At 38.5% G+C, this 20,629-nt stretch overlaps 1 protein-coding gene and 1 non-coding gene across 4 annotated transcripts in view; both read right to left on the bottom strand.

Annotated features, from left to right (window-relative positions):
- BCAP29 (B cell receptor associated protein 29) overlaps positions 1 to 20,629 on the bottom strand; it is a 52,630-nt gene that overhangs the window by 12,106 nt on the left and 19,895 nt on the right. For all 3 annotated transcript variants that reach the window (XM_027539668.1, XM_027539670.1, XM_027539669.1), the window contains exon 6: positions 19,141 to 19,249. In XM_027539668.1, the coding sequence (XP_027395469.1) occupies positions 19,141 to 19,249 (109 nt within the window). The remainder of the gene's footprint in view (positions 1 to 19,140; positions 19,250 to 20,629) is intronic.
- Positions 16,088 to 16,217, bottom strand: LOC113891945. The gene has a single exon (XR_003510924.1). It is a non-coding gene; the product is annotated as a small nucleolar RNA U109 (small nucleolar RNA).

A 20,629-nucleotide genomic window follows, 5' to 3' on the forward strand; every position in this document is an offset into this window, starting at 1 on the left:
TATATGGCTGTCGAGCACTTTATTTAGAAAATTTTTGTAATTGGAATACAATTGCTTCACAATATTGTGTTACTTTCTGCTGTACAACATTGTATGAATTGGTTATATGTATACGTATACTCCTTCCCTCGTGAGCCTCTCTCTTACTCCCTCCATCCTACTTCTCTAGGTCATCACAGAGCACTGGGCTGAGTTCCCTGCGCAACACTTTAAATATGGCCAGCGCAACAGAAGAACTGGGTTTTAAATTAAATTTAAATTAAATTCTGATTTAAATAGCCATACATAACTAATGGCTGGTGATATTAGACAGCATAGCTTTATAATTTCCTCACATTACTTCTATAGATCCATAAATCTAAATTAGGTATTAAAAACTGAATTTGACAACTTTAATGTGTCACTTAGTAAAGAAAGGCATGGGTTGGATGTGGAAGAGAGATTTCTGGTAGTTAGATTTCGTAAGGACCCATAGCCACAACATAAACATAATGCGTTAGTTTTCAACTTGGGCATAAGGCATTTCCTAGAAGACACTCGTGGAGAAGGCAATGGCAGCCCACTCCAGTGCTCTTGCCTGGAAAATCCCATGGACGGAGGCGCCTGGTGGGCTGCAGTCCGTGGGATGGCTAAGAGTTGGACGCAACTGAGTGATTTCACTTTCACTTTTCACTTTCATGCACTGGAGAAGGAAATAGCAACCCACTCCAGTGTTCTTGCCTGGAGAATCCCAGGGATGGAGGAGCCTGGTGGGCTGCAGTCCATGGGGTCGCTAAGAGTCAGACACAACTGAGTGACTTCACTTTCACTTTTCACTTTCATGCATTGGAGAAGGAAATAGCAACCCACTCCAGTGTTCTTGCCTGGAGAATCCCAGGATTGGAGGAGCCTGGTGGGCTGCCATCTATGGGGTCGCACAGAGTCGGACACAACTGAAGCGACTTAGCAGCAGCAGCAGCAGCAGCAGCAGAAGATACTCGAAAAAACAGAGCATGGTGTCATCTTCAGGACCTTCCTTACTAAAAATGTTTAAGAGTCTTGACTTGGGTATATAAAAAGCAAAGAAGATTCTACAACTTAGTAATATCTGAGTAGTCTGTAATAGTGGTTTTAAAAATGTTGATCAGGAGCTTGTTTGAACAGTTCTTAATGTTAAAAATGACTTATATTTAAATTTCTGACATGAATAAATTAATTAGGAGATTTAATAAATCATATATCAACTCATTAAAAAATACTATTACAACTTTCTTATTAAAAGATACTATTTTCTTATGAATTGTTAGGACAAAGAATGAATCAGGTGACCCTACGAATCTGTCAGAAAAGCTAGAAACCATGTGTACAGCCTATCCAGAAGTTTCTTCTGATTATGAAGAAAGTACAAAGATATAACAAAACAACTGCAGGCAAATCCTGTTTTTCTAGCACTTATCAAGTCAAGGCATGAACTGTGTTTCTTATTTTATTTTGTATTTCAGTGGATATTACTAAACCTAATGATTACTAGCTTACTGATTTACTCCAATTAGGAGAGGCTGTTACTGTCTAAGAGTCTTCTGGACTGTTTCCCAGTCCTTTCTTTACCTCTCATTTTATAAAAACTACAATATTCTGTTTTGGTTGTCTTCTACCTCCTTCTGGAACTGCCTTTATGACTAAGCAATTACATAAAGTTGTTATCTGACATTTGAATATGCTTCTTGTTTTATTTCAAACCATGTTATTTTGGAAATAGCATATATAAGGAAGACATCAGACAAGGAGGCTTGAGGTGATACATCTAAGTCACTATTTCAATTTTCCCATCTGCCAAACTGAGCTATCACTTTCCAGTAGTGGTATGGAAATATTGAGATATTTCATGAGATTACTGGACAGGTTCAGTTATGCTCACTGGGAACTTTTAGAGGCACAAATCATTAATATAAAGAAAACTCTAATTAATATTACAGTGACATGTAGTAAGCCAAAATGTTTGTGTAAAACGACATGTAAGCAGGCCAAAAACATCTGTGGTTTTCCAAATGCCAAACTTACATTTATTGAGCTATTTGCACAGTGGGAAGTTGGTGAGACCGATGCGCTGTGTAAATGTATCATTATGATTTATATCTGAGATAACAGACAGTATCAACTAAACTCTGCCAGGAACATAAAAAAACATTTTTAGACCCATTGGCAAGGGAGCTCAAGTTGGCTGTGGTATACGAGGTATACCGCTACTGCTGCTGCTAAGTCGCTTCAGTTGTGTCCGACTCTGTGCGACCCTACAGACGCCAGCCCACCAGGCTCCCCATCCCTGGGATTCTCCAGGCAAGAACACTGGAGTGGGTTGCCATTTCCTTCTCCAATGCATGAAAGTGAAAAGTGAAAGTGAAGTCGCTCAGTCGTGTCCGACTCTAGCGACCCCCTGGACTGCAGCCCACCAGGCTCCTCCGTCCATGGGATTTTCTAGGCAAAAGTACTGGAGTGGGGTGCCATTGCCTTCTCCGAAGGACTGCACTAGAGGAAAACTAATTTGAAAAGTGTTCATACATCTGCTTTTGATTTTTTTTCAGTCCACTTGGTTCTATTTTTGAGAACTCGAGAGTGACATACCAGACTATTCAGTATACTTAATCCTTATATGTACTGTTCCTTTACAGGGATCATCACTGGACCATTAATCTACAGTAATAATTTCAAAATTCTTGGAAAGGACACACAAACATCTGTTAAGTAAGGGATGTAAGTTGTGGTTTTAATTATATTATGCTTGTTTTTGTATGTGACTATCTTGTCAGGTACATGTAGGTAAGGTCTGTTTTATTTTTTACTTCAAACATTACCTACTTTCTTTTAACCGCACACCCATATGTTGATAAGGTGTGTTGGTTCTACTTTCTTTATCTCTCTCCATTCTATCCACTTCGCTCAGTCACTATTACCACTCTCTTTTTCTCTACTGAAATGGATTCCTCACCTTGTTTCTTGGCTACTCTAGTTCATTGTCCACAGTGATGTCAAAGAGACTGCTCGCTCCTATGCCTAAAAACCCCACAACAGTGCCCCTCAGATGTAACATGTAAACATGGCTCACGAGACCCTTTATGATGGATCTGAGACCTACTTTTCAACTTGTATCACCGCCTCCATCTTATTTTACAGTCCAGTCACAGTGAGTTCCTTGTAGTATTTCAGAAAGTACTACTCTTTCAGTTACATGCTGCTCATTTTCTTAAAACATCCTTGCTCATCTCCTTTAACCTCCTTGCCTGACTCATTCTCTCCTACTTCATCTGGCTAATTAATATTTATCCTTTAAAATGTCAAGAAATTATTTTTGATCTCTTCTGTTGGTTTCTATTTCACCTTGAGCTTAATTTTATCACTTACGCTGAAATGTAACTATATCCCTGGGCTTCCCTGGTGGCTCAGTGGTAAAGAATCTGCCTGCAATGCTGGAGATGTGGGTTTGATCCCTGGGTCAGGAAGAACCCCCTGGAGAAGGAAATGACAACCCATTCCAGTATTCTTGCCTGGAGAATCCCATAAACTGAGGAGCCTGGCGGGCTACAGTTCATGGAGTTGCAAAGAGTTGGACACGACTTAGCAACTCAACAACAACAACAAACTATGTCCCCAGCAGACTGCTGACTACTCAAGAAACAAAGTTGGACTTCCCTGGTGGTCCAGTGGTTAAGAATCTGCCTGCCAATGTAGGGTATATGGCTTCGATCCCTGGCCCCAGGAAGATTCCACGTGCCACAGAGCAACTAATAAGCCTGTGCGCTGCAACTACTGAACTCATGTGCCACTACTGAACCCCTGCACCCTAGAGACCACGTTCCACAACAAGAGAGCAGCCCTGCTTGCCACAACTAGAGAAAGCCCGAGTGCAGCAACAAAGACCAGGGTAGCCAAACATGTTTTTAAAAACTAAAAGAAAAAAAAATGAAGGTGTTTCTTATCTTTCTATTCTGAGCACCCAGCACTGTGCCTAGCGTTTGTTGGGTATTTAAAATATGTTCCTTGAAGGAATTAAAGAGCAGACAAATGAAAAGTCTAAGCTTTAAGCATGTGAAAAATCCACTTGTGTGGAATCAGTTCAGTTTTGAAAATACAATAAATGTCAGGTAAACAATGGAGGACCATTTTAATCACTTGATAGGAATCCTGGTTTCAACTAAACCCAATTATATCTTTAATGAAAAAAAATTCAGGCTAGCTGGAAATTCACAAAGCAAAAGGACCACTCATGATATTTTGATAAAAATATAGTTGTTACAAATATCTCATGCTAATTTAGAATTAAAAACCAAAAGCAAATACTATCACAGAATTGAGTTAAGAAAAAAACAAAACCAGAAAATACTTATTTTAGTAATGGGGCAAGATATATACAAGATATATACAAGCCTGGAGTATCTTGTAGAGTTAGAATGATGTACTTAAGAAAAAGATAAAGCAAAAAAAAAAAAAAAAAAAATCCATGATGAGGAGGATACATCAAGGAGATACAGGAGTCAACTGAAGGAGTTCCCAATGACTGAAGCTGAAAAAAATGACCTGAACAACAAAACAAGTAGTATTAAATTATAATCTGAAGTACAAAGTGGATATCCATGAGTTTTTCTGATATAAATAAATATAAATAAATCCATTCTATCCACTTTACTCAGTCACTATTACCACTCTCTTCATCTCTACTGAAATGGATTCCTCACCTTGTTTCTTGGCTACTCTAGTTCACTGTCCACAGTGATGTCAAAGAGACTGCTCACTCCTATGCCTAAAAACCCCACAACAGTGCCCCGCAGAAGAGCATCAATCATTTATTCGGATACTCTGTCCTCAAGGAGATAGGGTATAACCCCCTACTTCTTAATCTTAGGCTATAAATAGCAATAACACCCCAGTAGCACACTGAGGGTCCAGATCTTACTTTCTACATACCACTCTTCACTTTAAGGCTCACTAATGAAATGGTTGATTCAAAGGATGGAGGAGGAAAAGTACAAGATAACCTAGGAATACCAAAGTTATACCAGAATGGAAATGCTTACAGAATGGGGGCATGACAAAATGATAGGGAATCCAGCTTGAAAAGACTCCCATTGGCCAAATCTGAGACAATCTGAACTACAAAATAAAATCTACTGAATATATTAAATAGGCAAATCAATAAATAACTGTGGGAAAAATGAAAAAGCTCCTCCTTTAACAACAGAATGGCATTTACTAAACAGAGAAGGAATAAGGAAATTAGAAAATCACCACTTGGAAACTGTAAAAATAATAAGGAAAATATGAAGAGAGAGAAAAGGAGAGGGCCAATGTAAGATGTTATCATTTGGGTAACTGAGGGAGGGCTACAGGGCTTTTCTTGGTAGTATTTCTGTGTCTCTTCTGTGATTTGAATTTATCATGTCTGAATAAAAAGTTAAAAGGAAAAAAAAGTCTGCCGTGAAGCAGAACAGAGAAATGGGGCAGTAAGTGAAGGAATATGAGACAAAAGAGGTTTTTACTTTTATCTTTTGGGATAGGAGGTGTCAGAGGATGCCTGTAGGGTGATAGGAAGTGAGGAAGTAATTGCAGAAAACAAGAGCGCTTGAGAAGGATAACTGGGTTGAGAGTCACAGCAGTAGAAGAGGGACTAAAACTTGTAACCCAACAACATTCAGAGTTTGAGTCCAGTTGGGGAAGGATGGTAGTTTTGGTGGTAAGAAGATGACTTTCTTTTAATTCTGAGTTCAATGAAGTAGGATGGATTTAGAAGTGAGATGAAAAGATCTAAAACAGTTCTGGAGAGTGAAAAAGTGAAGAATTTAGATAAGTGCAATAGGACTGTAACGGTGTTTAGGGACCATCTGAATGCAGTGACTGTATATTTAAAACAAAAAGTTAGTTCTTTCAGCCATCTTGAGATGCTTGTGTGCAGGTACAAAGTAGATGGATAAGTAGACTATCACCAAGGCTCAGACCTTGAGAGACACAAGGGAAATAGATGATGGGGGTGGTGGGGGGAGGGGAGATTGGAGGAAAAAGGAGGTAAGTAGTTTGCAAGAGCCTAATTATGATGAACCTTGAAATCTAAATTGGATAAGGAGGGAAGAGAGAGCATCAGTATTTGGGGGTGAGATTTGTTAGTATCTGTTAGCTACCAGGCCTGGAATACTGTGTGTGTGCTAGGGACAAAAAGTTGATTTAGATGTGGCCCTGCCTTCCCAGAGAAGGCAACGGCACCCCACTCCAGTACTCTTGCTTGGAAAATCCCATGGACGGAGGAACCTGGCAGGCTTCAGTCCATGGGGTTGCTAAGAGTCGGACACAACTGAGACACTTCACTTTCACTTTTCATTTTCATGCATTGGAGAAGGAAATGGCAACCCACTCCAGTGTTCTTGCCTGGAGAATCCCAGGGACAGCGGAGCCTTGTGGGCTGCCACCTATGGGGTCACACAGAGTCGGACACGACTGAAGTGACTTAGCAGCAGCAGCAGCAGCTGCCTTCCCAGCACTTACAATCTAATAAGAAACATAAAAAATGAAAAATAATTTCTACAGAGTACACTACTAAATACACATCCACACAGAACTATGGAGGTCCAGAAGGAGGCCATTCAACCCAGCTTGAAAGGAGGGAGTTTCAGGGAGGCTTCTTAGAGGTGGTGACAGGGAAGCTGAAGGATGAGGGCAGTAGAGGCAGACAGACCTGCAGTCCGAAGGGTCAAAGGAGAAAAATGATGAAACACCACTGTTAGGACAACTACATGCTCCCATACTTAATAGAGTTCAATTCAGTTCAGTTCAGTTGCTCAGTCGCGTCCAACCTTTGCGACCCCATGAACTGCAGCACGCCAGGTCTCCCTAAAATTAAGACTGGACAAGGGTGGGACTGGCAAAACTGCAGATAATGCTGGGGGCAGATCACAGAAGACCACGTGTGCCTTCCTGAAGTGCTATTATAAAGGCAACAGGAACTAATACAGAGTTTTAAACACTGAAGATGCCAAATCAAATTGATGGTGTTGACACTCTAGTGGCAAAGTGAAGATGCCAAACTAACAAGAGTGACATGCTTTAGAAGACTGCTTGCTTCGCATGAGAAGGAGTAAGATATTTTTTGGAATGGAAACAAAGGGGCAAAAATAATTATACTAAAGAGTAAACATTAATGAATAAAACCCAAAATAGCTCTATTTTTCATATGCAGAGAGGGGAAATGAATGATTTTGTGTGTGTTAGGTATCGTTAGCTATTTTTCTACCTATTGTTAGGTATGTGGTGCCTGCCACTATCCTCTGGGGGACTATGAACATGAATGAGGTTTGTGGGTGAAGTGCTTTTGGGTTTTAGAAAAGACATGAATGTAAGGCATGATGATACTTATAACGATTACTGGGACTCTGGACCAAGGAACCAATGAGCAGGTTTTATAATAAATAAAATCAGACCTATGTTATGCTGTTGGCAAAAGAAACAATAAATGCATAAAGACTTCTTTCATGAATCTTAAGTTAGGTTGCTAAGTAATATATTTAAGAAAATTTTGTCTCTGTTGCTTAGCAAAGAATAATTACAAATTATATAAATATGCTGGTTTTGCACTTGAAAATCAGGGTGTACGTTTTAGGCAAAGCACTGTGTGCTGCTGCCAAGTCACTTAAGTTGTGTCCGAGTCTGTGCAACCCCATAGACGGCAGCCCACCAGGCTCCCCCGTCCCCGGGATTTTCCAGGGAAGAACACTGGAGTGGGTTGCCATTTCCTTCTCCAGTGCATGAAAGTGAAAAGTGAAAGTGAAGTTGCTCAGTTATGTCTGACCCTTAGCATGGACTGCAGCCTACCAGGCTCCTCCGTCCATGGGATTTTCCAGGCAAGAGTACTGGAATGGGGTGCCATTGCCTTCTCCAAAGCACTGTGTAGGTATAGCTTATATATACTGCTTCGAGAGTATGTTTTATAAAGCAATTTCATGTGAAAGCAGAAGCAACACGCGAAATCTCTAATTTACAAATCATCATGTATGCAGAACTGAAAGAATCGATTGACTCTGACTATAAAAAAAGAACTAGTTTTACTATATATAAGCATACATAATTCCTTAAATTATCTAATCAACATTCATTTAACAAGTACTTAGGTGTACAGCAAATTTTATAATAATATTAAGGCAGAAATCAATCTCTTCAATAGCATCTCATTTATACTAAAAAAGGTATTCTTTATTTAAAGACCTTTAACAGGAGTCAGTAAGGGCCAGATTGCAAACATTTTTAGCTTTCTAGGCCATGCAGCGTCTGCCTAGTTTGCTTAACTCCACAGCCCAGAAAACATGTAAATGAATGAGCAGGGCTTTGTTCCAATAAAATTTAATTTCTAAAAATCAAGGCAGCAAGCTGGAGTTGACCCATGGGCCAGTTTGCTGATACCTATGCTAAAACACACTTTTAAGTCTTATCAGATTCTCTTAGATTATCAATTTATTCAAAAGAACTATAAAATAAAGTATCAGAACATGAGAGGAGAGGACTCAAATTACACTTGAAATTTTAAGAAACTGCCTAAGAAGTTCCCCATTTATCTATTTTGCTTATAGAAAGAACAAATATTATATAGATACAGGATGCTGCAATGAGATTTCGCTTTAGGAAGGAAAGGTTTTCTTCCTTTTTCAGCTCATTTTCTTGGCTGAATGCTTTCCATCCATTTCGAAAGTGTCTTTAGAGTTGTCCAGTTTAATTTCTGTACTGCACTCGGCAATTACACATAAACCTGAAACAAACTGATTCAATCAATATGTCTATCAACATATTCAGAGAATTATGCTTGATTATATTTTAATCATCTGAACATTCCATTATTTGGTATGCATCTAGAATTCTCTATTCTAGTTTTTTTTTTTTTTTTTTTGTAAACTAACTCATATGTTACACAGAGGAAGGAATAATTTGTAGTCACTTCATGTATATATGTTGGATCCATTCATCAAGGCTATAAGCTCTCCAGGGAAAAGAATATTTTCTCTTGCTGTAATGCCCCTTTGTAGAGCTAATGAAAGCTTTTCTTCAGGTAGTATCACTTACGCTTGCTGGCTTCCCGGGTAGTTAAGCTGGTAAAGAATCCACCTGCAATGTAGGGGACCCCACTTTGATTCCTGGGTCAGGAAGTTCCCCTGGAGAAGGGATAGGCTACTCACTCCAGTATTTTGGGGCTTCCCTGGTGGCTCAGATGGTAAAGAATCTGCCTGCATTGTGGGAGACCTGGGTTTGATCCCTGGATTGGGAAAATCCCCTGGAGGAGGGCACCATTCTAGTATTCTTGCTCGGAGAATCCCCATGGACAGAGGAGCCTGGTGAGCCAGAGTCCATGGGGCCACAAAGAGTCGAACATGACTGAGCAACTAAGCACAGCACACGTTGTCAATGCTATGAAAGTCATCCTTGAGTTTCTGTCTTCAGTTACTATTTTCCCTGGAGCTACTGGTCACTGTATAACAATTATAGAGTTTATTTTACATGAAAAGGGCCTGGAAATAGATAAGCTCACAAAATGGAAAACATTACAACTGAATGGGAATGTGACAGGGAACCAAGTGGGAGAATATATCACTATGACATATTTGTTCTAGGAAATAGTCCACAGCAAGAAAGTCTCCTTCTTCTTGTTTGATAATAATACTAACTGCATGTAGAGATAATATACAGTAAATGGCAATACACCCTTTATTTAAAAATTAAAAAACCAACCTAAGAGTTAAAAGCTGACTAAAGGGATGGGTCATATATTTGATTTAAATAAATGATGTATTGTTAATAACATATAGTCTATTGCCATATCCATCAAATAATCTATGCTATTTTTTTAAAATATGCACTTTGCTTCAAAGGAAAAGAAGGAGATATTAAAGAAGCAGAAATTTCCAGATAAGAAGCATAAAAACATTTGTTAAAAGGTTATAAAGCAAAAAACATAATACGACTAAACCTACCAATTTTTTAAAAAGCATTGCAAAATTAAAAATAAGATGGCGGCTTTGATATAAGTGCAAGTTAAAGATAGCTGAGTTTACACCCACAAGAATTTGCAACTGTAAGATATGCTTAGTTTGGACTTCGAGAATTTATTTTTAGCTAGATAGATGGCTCAAATAGTTCCTTTGCAAGAAACTAGAAACCCCACAGTTTTAAATCTGTCTTATTCTTGTTTAAGACTCAAGAGGCAGAAACACAGGGTTACTGATATACAGAGTATTAATTTTTCTATAATTTTCTCTTATCTTGATCTTCAATTTCTCTTGTAAAGCACTTCAACTATTTTTACTCTCTGGTCCCCATGTTAGTTATGACTTGTGTATTACTGGCTTTAGAGGATGATGATTTTTTTTTTAAAACTCAAACATGCTAAGGGTAGAGAAACTGGTCTGTAAAAGGAAATGCTAGAATGTTATTTCTTTTTAAGGTAAGCCATGGTGAAATGGAAGCCTTTATCCAGGAACAGAGTTGAGTAAACTAGTTGAGAGGTGAATAAAATAACTAGTTAATAAACTTGAAGTTTAAATAGGATTAGAAGATTCCGTTTCCTGATTCAAATCTAAGGTCCCCGTTATATGCTGCCAATACTTAGGTACACAGAATGGGCCTTTACACTCAGTTTCTGTTCTATTTGTATAGACTTTGAGTAACGTTTAAAATTTGCTTTATCTCCAGCAATAGCACTCCTCTGATGGAGCCAAAGCAAAAGCAGTACCCAGCTGTGGATGTGACTGGTGATAGAAACAAGTAAAGAGCAATATTGCATGGGAACCTGGAATGTCAGGTCCATGAATCAAGGCAAATTGCAAGTGGTCAAACAAGAGATGGCAAGAGTGAATGCCGACATTCTAGGAATCAGCGAACTGAAATGGACTGGAATGGGTGAATTTAACTCAGATGACCATTATATCTACTACTGTGGGCAGGAATCCCTCAGAGGAAATGGAGTGGCCATCATGGTCAACAAAAGAGTCCGAAATGCAGTACTTGGATGCAATCTCAAAAACGACAGAATGATTTGTTTGTTTCCAAGGCAAACTATTTAATATCACAGTAACCCAAGCTTATGCCCCAACCAGAGATGCTGAAGAAGCTGAAGTTGAACGGTTCTATGAAGACCTACAAGACCTTTTAGAACTAACACCCAAAAAAGATGTCCTTTTCATTATAGGGGACTGGAATGCAAAAGTAGGAAGTCAAGAAACACCTGGAGTAACAGGCAAATTTGGCCTTGGAATATGGAATGAAGCAGAGCAAAGACTAATAGAGTTTTGCCAAGAAAATGCACTGGTCATAACAAACACCCTCTTCCAACAACACAAGAGAAGACTCTATACATGGACATCACCAGATGGTCAACACCGAAATCAGATTGATTATATTCTTCGCAGCCAAAGATGGAGAAGCTCTATACAGTCAGCAAAAACAAGACCAGGAGCTGACTGTGGCTCAGACCATGAACTCCTTATTGCCAAATTCAGACTTAAATTGAAGAAAGTATTCAGGTATGACCTACATTAAATCCCTTATGATTATACAGTGGAAGTGAGAAATAGATTTAAGGGCCTAGATCTGATAGAGTGCCTGATGAACTATGGAATGAGGTTCGTGACATTGTACAGGAGACAGGGATCAAGACCATTTCGACAGAAAAGAAATGCAAAAAAGCAAAACGGCTGTCTGGGGGGGCCTTACAAATAGCTGTGAAAAGAAGAGAAGCGAAAAGCAAAGGAGAAAAGGAGAGATATAAACATCTGAATGCAGTGTTCCAAAGATTACCAAGAAGAGATAAGAAAGCCTTCTTCAGCGATCAATGCAAAGAAATAGAGGAAAACAACAGAATGGGAAAGACTAGGGATCTCTTCAAGAAAATCAGAGATACCAAAGGAACATTTCATGCAAAGATGAGCTCAATAAAGGACAGAAATGGTATGGACCTAACAGAAGCAGAAGATATTAAGAAGAGATGGCAAGAATACACAGAAGAACTGTACAAAAAAGATCTTCACGACCCAGATAATCACAATGGTGTGATTATTCACCTAGAGCCAGACATCCTGGGATGTGAAGTCAAGTGGGCCTTAGAAAGCATCACTACGAACAAAGCTAGTGGAGGTGATAGAATTCCAGTTGAGCTATTCCAAATCCTGAAAGATGATGCTGTGAAAGTGCTGCACTCAATATGCCAGCAAATTTGGAAAACTCATCAGTGGCCACAGGACTGGAAAAGGTCAGTTTTCATTCCAATCCCAAAGAAAGGCAATGCCAAAGAATGCTCAAACTAATGCACAATTGCACTCATCTCACACGCTAGTAAAGTAATGCTCAAAATTCTCCAAGCCAGGCTTCAGCAATATGTGAACCGTGAACTTCCTGATGTTCAAGCTGGTTTTAGAAAAGGCAGAGGGACCAGAGATCAAATTGCCAACATCTGCTGGATCATGGAAAAAGCAAGAGAGTTCCAGAAAAACATCTATTTCTATTTTATTGACTATGCCAAAGCCTTTGACTGTGTGGATCAAAATAAACTGTGGAAAATTCTGAAAGAGATGGGAATACCAGACCACCTGATCTGCCTCTTGAGAAATTTGTATGCAGGTCAGGAAGCAACAGTTAGAACTGGACATGGAACAGACTGGTTCCAAATAGGAAAAGGAGTACGTCAAGGCTGTATATTGTCACCCTGTTTATTTAACTTCTATGCAGAGTACATCATGAGAAACGCTGGACTGGAAGAAGCACAAGCTGGAATCAGGATTGCCTGGAGAAATATCAATAACCTCAGATATGCAGATGACACCACCCTTCTGGCAGAAAGTGAAGAGGAACTCAAAAGCCTCTTGATGAAAGTGAAAGTGGAGAGTGAAAAAGTTGGCTTAAAGCTCAACATTCAGAAAACGAAGATCATGGCATCCGGTCCCACCACTTCATGGGAAATATATGGGGAAACAGTGTCAGACTTTATTTTTCGGGGCTCCAAAATCACTGCAGATGGTGACTGCAGCCATGAAATTAAAAGACGCTTACTCCTTGGAAGGAAAGTTATGACCAACCTAGATAGCATATTCAAAAGCAGAGACATTACTTTGCCAACAAAGGTTCGTCTAGTCAAGGCTATGGTTTTTCCTGTGGTCATGTATGGATGTGAGAGTTGGACTGTAAAGAAGGCTGAGTGCCGAAGAATTGATGCTTTTGAACTGTGGTGTTGGAGAAGACTCTTGAGAGTCCCTTGGACTGCAAGGAGATCCAACCAGTCCATTCTGAAGGAGATCAGCCCTGGGATTTCTTTGGAAGGAATGATGCTGAAGCTGAAACTCCAGTACTTTGGCCACCTCATGGGAAGAGTTAACTCATTGGAAAAGACTCTGATGCTGGGAGGGATTGGGGGCAGGAGGAGAAGGGGACGACAGAGGATGAGATGGCTGGATGGCATCACTGACTTGATGGATGTGAGTCTCAGTGAACTCCGGGAGTCGGTGATGGACAGGGAGGCCTGGTGTGCTGTGATTCATGGGGTCGCAAAGAGTCGGACACGACTGAGCGACTGATCTGATCTGATCTGAAGAAAACTAAAACACCAATTAGAGAACATAAGATACATGTACCTCACTATAGCGATAGTTACAACAGCCAAGATATAGAAACAACCTAATTACCCATCAACAGATAAATGGGTAAAAAAAATGTGACACACACACACACACACACACACAACGGAATATTTGTTGTTGTTGTTTAGTTGCTAAGTTGTGTCTGACTCTTTGTGGTACCATGAACTGTAGTCTGCCAGGTTCCTCTGTTCATGGGATTTCCCAGGCAAGAATATTATTATTACTCAGCTATAAAAAAGAATGAGATCTTGCCATTTGTTACAACATGGCTGGACCTAGAAGGTAGGCTAAGTGAGATAAGTCAGACAGAGAAAGACCAATACTGTACTATTTCACTTTTATGTGCAATAAAAAAAAGCAAACAAATGAACAAACATAACAAGATACAAAGTTATATATAGAGAGAAAAACAAGTGTTCGCCAGGGGTGAGGGTTGGTGAGGGGGAAGATAAGGAGAAGAAAGAAACAGGTGAGGAGATTAAGAAGTACAAATTTCCAGACTTCCCAGGTGGTCTAGTGGTTAAGACTCAGCCCTTCCACTGCAAGGGGCATAGGTCAGATTCCTGGTTGGGGAACTAGATCCTGCATCCTGCATTATAACAACAATAATAATAATAATGAGAAGCCTAGAAGAAACTTAAAAAAAGGAAGTGTAAATTTTCAGTTGCAAAATAAATAAGCCACAGGTATGAAATGTACAGTGTGGGGGATACAGTCAATAATTATGTGTTATCTTTGTATGGTGACATGGTAATAAGACTTACTGTGGTGATCAGTTTGAAATGTTTAAAACATCACATCACTATGTTGTGTTAAAGGAACTAGTATAGTGCTATAAGTCAATTACACTTCAAAAACACACTCGTAGAAAGAGAGCAGAGTTGGGGGAGGGGGAATTAGAGGAAGGCAGTCAAAATGTGCCAACTTTCAGTTATAAGTTCTAGGGATGTAATGTACAACATGATTAATATAATTAACACTGGTGTATGTTAGTTTCCAAAGTTGTTAAGAGAGTAAATCCTAAGAGTTCTCAACACAAGAAAAACAAATTTTTTCTATTCTTTAATTTTGTAATGAGATGAAGGATGTTCACTAAACATTGTGATAATCATTTCATGATGCATGTATCGATAAATCAAATTATTAAACTGTACACCTTAAACTTGCATGCATATGTGCTTAGTTGCTAAGTCATGTCTGACTCTTTGTGATCCTATGGACTGTAATCTGCCAGGCTCCTCTGTTCATGGAATTTCCCAGGCAAGAATACTGGAGTAGCCTGCCATTTCCTACTCCAGGGGATCTTCCCAACCCAGGGATCCTACTGGTGTCTCCTGCATCTCTTGCAGTGGTAGGTGGATTCTCGACCACTGAATCACCTGGGAATCCCACACCTTAAACTTATACAGTGCCATTTGTCAACTATATTTCAATAAAACTAGAAGAAAAATAAATAAAAAATTGCTTTATCCTCAGTAGGTTGCTTTTTAAGGACAGTTATTTTTTGGGCTCCAAAATCACTGCAGATGGTGACTGCAGCCATGAAATTAAAAGATGCTTACTCCTTGGAAGTAAAGTTATGACCAACCTAGATAGTATATTCAAAAGCAGAGACATTACTTTGCCAACAAAGGTTCGTCTAGTCAAGGCTATGGTTTTTCCTGTGGTCATGTATGGATGTGAGAGTTGGACTGTGAAGAAGGCTGAGCGCCGAAGAATTGATGCCTTTGAACTGTGGTGTTGGAGAAGACTCTTGAGAGTCCCTTGGACTGCAAGGAGATCCAACCAGTCCATTCTGAAGGAGATCAGCCCTGTGATTTCTTTGGAAGGAATGATGCTAAAGCTGAAACTGCAGTACTTTGGCCACCTCATGGGAAGAGTTGACTCATTGGAAAAGACTCTGATGCTGGGAGGGATTGGGGGCAGGAGGAGAAGGGGACGACAGAGGATGAGATGGCTGGATGGCATCACTGATTCAATGGACGTGAGTCTGGGTGAACTCCGGGAGTTGGTGATGGACAGGGAGGCCTGGTGTGCTGCGATTCATGGGGTTGCAGAGTTGGACACGACTGAGCGATTGAACTGAACTGAACTGAACTGATGCTCCATGTTAAATGATCTTACAATGAAGAAGTTATTTGAATGGGCTTCCCTGGTAGCTCAGCTGGTAAAGAATCCACTTGCAATGCAAGAGACCCTGGTTCTATTCCTGGGTCAGGAAGATATGCTAGAGAAGGGATAGGCTACCCTCTCCAGCATTCGTGGACTTCCCTGGTGGCTCAGCTAGTAAAGAATTCATCTGCAATGTGGCAGATTCTTATATTCAACCTTACAATAAATGTTATTTGAATAGTTCCCCCCAAAATTGCTGATGGAAAGAAAAAGAAAGGAAGAAAAGGAAGAAAGAATAATGGCAGGGTCAAGGAATTTGCCTTAGTCACTTTTTTTTCCTTTTCCCTTTATGTAGGAGACATACACTAGTACTCAACTTCTACTATTAGACTGCCAGTCCTGAGAACTTTCAATGTAGCATGCTATGGATATACTTCTGCTCCTAAAGGAATGAGGAAGAGACATTTTCATATACAACTCAGTCACACTTAAAATCATTGCCTGGATGCATGCAATGACTGAATGATATGTATTTCTTCTAGTTTTAAGAATAAGTACTGAGAAGGTATTAAGAATAAATCCTGGGAAGCTCTCCTGGGAAGAATCTTTTGAAGTCAATCTCCTTGGATATCAGAAAGTTTTCCGCTACATACAAGGTCTATTTTTATTATGAGGGCTTGTGAACTTTGTAAATTCTTCAGAGCTTAAGTTCTCAATTTTCATGGCAGTGCCCTTTCCCAATTACTCCACACACTGGGACATCAGAGCTACCATTAAACAGATCATTAAAAATGACAGATCAGGTCCTTACACCTGACTAAGTTAGTCTTGAGTGTAAATTGGATGCTTGGGGACATGCACGCTCTCCGTTGGCTCACTAGGGTCATATGACTGCATTGGAGCACAGGTAATTTAATTAACTAACTGGTGAAAAATCTGAGCTGGTGTTTAAAAACTGATGGAGATTTTGGCACTGCTGATAGAGTGAGTGCTCTTAATACCTGCTTTCAGAATAATACTTTCCCAATTTGGATTGAATCAGTTTAAATAGACATTTGTATCTGTGCTTCACTTCCACTAATATACTTGGAGAAAATGTTTCACCAAGATTAAAAGAAACACTAAGGGTAAGACCATGCATAAGAACAATATTCTATTTACCTCTTTTAAAAAATATACCGCACTGCCTTTCTACTCAATTTTGAAATATAAGAGAACTTCCTGAAACATTTCTTAAGCACCATCAGTCTTAATACTCTCAATTTATAGAAATCTATGAATATTATTTGAATGGTACTATATACAAAGCATTGTGCTGCTGAACTCATCCATACCTTGAACTACTAATTTATTTCTTAGTCTTGTCTGAATGAATTTGACTAGTATAGGTCAAGAGAACACAGCCAGGGTTATACCTCCATTAGAAATGGAACTTGGATCTTCTCAAGGTCAGTAACAATGTTATCTAAAATAAAATGTGTTCATAAAATACTACACTCCTTGCAGAAACCAAACAGAACATACTCAAACAGGTAAAATCTGCTTTTACCTCAACCTTGATTCACTTTGAAAGTAGTTCTGCAGTCTACACTTTAAATAGGAAACTTGGAATCGCTTGTTATCAGATCATAAACAAAATGCCTATATTATAAAAGAGTTCATCTTCTCCAAACATCTGAATTGTCAAAGAAATATTGAGCTTCTTTATATTACTCAAAATAACACTGAGTTTAGAGTTATATATCAGACTTGTGAAGTTAAAACTCAAAATACATGAGTTGGATTTTTTAAAAATCAAAGGGAGAAAAAAACTAAGCTGGCCAGGGTTAAGAGAGGTAGCATGGCACACAACCTACTCTTGTCTGCCTTTTATTTCTGTCCTACTCTGCTTACAACTTAAGGAAAAGGATCCTTGGCAGATATTTAAAAAAGCAGGAATTTAAAATAATTTTTTAAACTAATTAAAGGTATTTTGGAAATAGTCCCTTGAATTCTTCAGAAGGATTACCAGCAATATTTTGTGTTGGGTAAAAAAAGAACACTATTTCTCTTTTGAAATGTCTGATTACTAAATTTATTTTCATACAAATGTTAAAACTTCGTGATAATGTTCCAAATTGTTTGGAACTGCAGAAGAGCCAAAAGTACAACTATGAGAAGATTTAGAATTTTGAGCTATACTATTCCAAACACACCATCTACCATTTTGTCTAGAAGAGTAAATTATTTTTTAACTTACTGCTTCTAAATGATTTTTTTTTACTTTAAATAAGAAGTAGGAAAGTGACTATATACTTTATATCAGAAAAAATATCCTACCAATTTTTTTAAGCAATTAGCATTTATCTTCAGGCTTTCCATTTCAAATGCAAATACATCTCGATGAACTCAACTCTGTCCAAACAATATACATAATTAACAATAGCAAGATGTATTACAGAAACTTATACTGAGGCCTATTTTTTTTTAATCTAAACTTACAAATGGCATAAAGTATTTTTTATTCAATTACTGAATGTTTTCCAATTTATTTCCAACACAAAGCAGTGGAAGAGATCTGAAATTGGAGAAGGCCTATGCATTGATTACTATCTTGACTGTGCCTGAGAGGTTCCCAGTATCTGGACAACATCAAGGACTATCTGTCATAAGCTGGAATGTTGCTCAGGGGTCAAGCCATCAACTTTGAGGCAGTTTCTTAGATGACATCAGATTTAGAACTTTTCAGTGCTATGCAGCTGCAGGCAATAATAATTTGTTCCTCCTTGTCTAAGAAGATACTAAAACAACTGTTTTTCAAAAAAACAAAAAATGCAGAAGAAATAGCTGCCTTCAGGGAAATGGGAGTTGGGACTCCCTACCCCAAGTCCTTATTGCAATGTATTTTGGAATGAGACACTGAATTCTCTACTGACACCCCCCAGTCTGTAGCTTACTCTGTCCGTACCATTTCTTTCAAGGAACGTTTTTCTTATATCTGGCACGTAGAAAATATTAGGGCTTATCTCAAGCCCTAATATTATAACCTTATCTTATAACCAAAACTTTCCCCCTGTCATTGCTTCTTTTAGCAGCAATGTACTATGATGAAAAACTGTGATAATTTTCCAAATGTGTTTACAAGCAACTTTTCAGGAACACAGGTCTTTTGCTAAGGCAGGAACATTTGTATTTACAACACAGATCTGAAACACCTACATGTTTGTCTGTAAAACAGAGCATGTTTCTCTTGGCTGAAACAATGTTTCATCTTCATATTTGAGCAGGAATTTGTAAATAGGTCACCCTTGGTATTTTAGCCAGAAGAACATGTAGCCACTGGTTTTGTTTTAGCAAAAGTAGTGAAGTTTAACAGCATAAAATATGATACTTCTACTTTTGTGCAGGCATATAACGTTACCATCTGAAGCCTTCTTTAATTCAGTTTTCAGTTTTTCTTTGTCTTCTTCTAGTTTTTTATTTTCTGCTTCCAAAATGTGTTCTTCTTCCTTGCCATAGTTTTTCAAGAGCTATCAGAAAAGAAAGTTATAGAAAGAAGTAGTCTTATATTGTAATAGCCAGACATTTTTTTAGGAAAAAAGCTAAATAATGTATTTTAAATTACTGGCCTTTATTCTTTGTCCTTTTCAGTGCTTTATACTTTTTTACAATGTAAACTTTTGTTAACAGAAACTTGGGTTTTTGGTAAACACACACACACACACACACACACACACACACACACACACTCTTTCTTCTATGATTGAAACCTCTGACATGAAAATAACAAGAGTTTCTGGCTGGGCTACAATTAAAATTATATTTTCAAAAGTATTCAGATAAAACATACCTTTTCCTTAATATGTGATGTTAATCTAAGGGAAAAAAATAGTTCTGAGGGTAATATTACTTGGAAAGCCTTTATGTTCCAACTGCAGAGCGGTCTACTCAGACTAGGTTTATATTGATGATTTGTAAGAAAAGAACATGTTTTCAGGATAGAAATGGGTAAGTGGAGTATGACAGGGCCACCTCTATGCTTGGACAATTCTACCTAATTTACATTGAATGGTCTCCAAATTACTTTTATCCAGTTAATCTTTCATAATATTATTTGTATTTTCAAATCTATTCTGGCTTTTAAAGTGTTTGTTTTATGTTTGTAGCTTATCTTTTCTAGGCAAGAAAAATTAAGATCTGAATAGTAAAATATTTGACTAAAATAAAAACATCATGGGGTAAAAATTTCACAGCCTGGATGGAAATCATCAGTGTTAATAGAAGTAAGTAGCTGACATTAAAAAGAACATTTTAAGATGTTTAAAGATGTTAAATTAATGTTTGAAAAACAGAACATGTACATATTGACATGGGTTATTTGACTAAGTAAAAAGGCAGCAATTTGATACAGAAAACCTCAACAGTAAGAAAAAAAATTAACTCAGGACAATTTAAAATAGACATAGAAAAGAATTTCTACTGCAGGGTGATTCCTTTCCTAATGTAAACTGACATTAAAACACTGATATATTAAACAAAACAAAGTTCTACTTAGCACTGCTACTACTACATGCAAATATTGTACAATACTATGTAGTATTAGGAGTAAAAATATAACAGAAATACAATCTTTTGCTCTCAGGTAAACTCAGGCTTGAGGAGAAGGCAATTCAACCCACTCCAGTACTCTTGCCTGGAAAATCCCATGGACGGAGGAGCCTGGTAGGCTGTAGTCCATGGGGTCGACAGGAGTCAGACATGACTGAGCGACTTCACTTTCACTTTTCACTTTCATGCATTGGAGAAGGAAATGGCAACCCACTCCAGTATTCTTGCCTGGAGAATCCCAGGGATGGGAGAGCCTGGTGGGCTGCTGTCTATGGGGTCACACAGAGTCGGAGATGACTGAA

The sequence above is a fragment of the Bos indicus x Bos taurus genome, chromosome 4 (assembly GCF_003369695.1).
Source record: "Bos indicus x Bos taurus breed Angus x Brahman F1 hybrid chromosome 4, Bos_hybrid_MaternalHap_v2.0, whole genome shotgun sequence".
Taxonomy (NCBI): domain Eukaryota; kingdom Metazoa; phylum Chordata; class Mammalia; order Artiodactyla; family Bovidae; genus Bos; species Bos indicus x Bos taurus.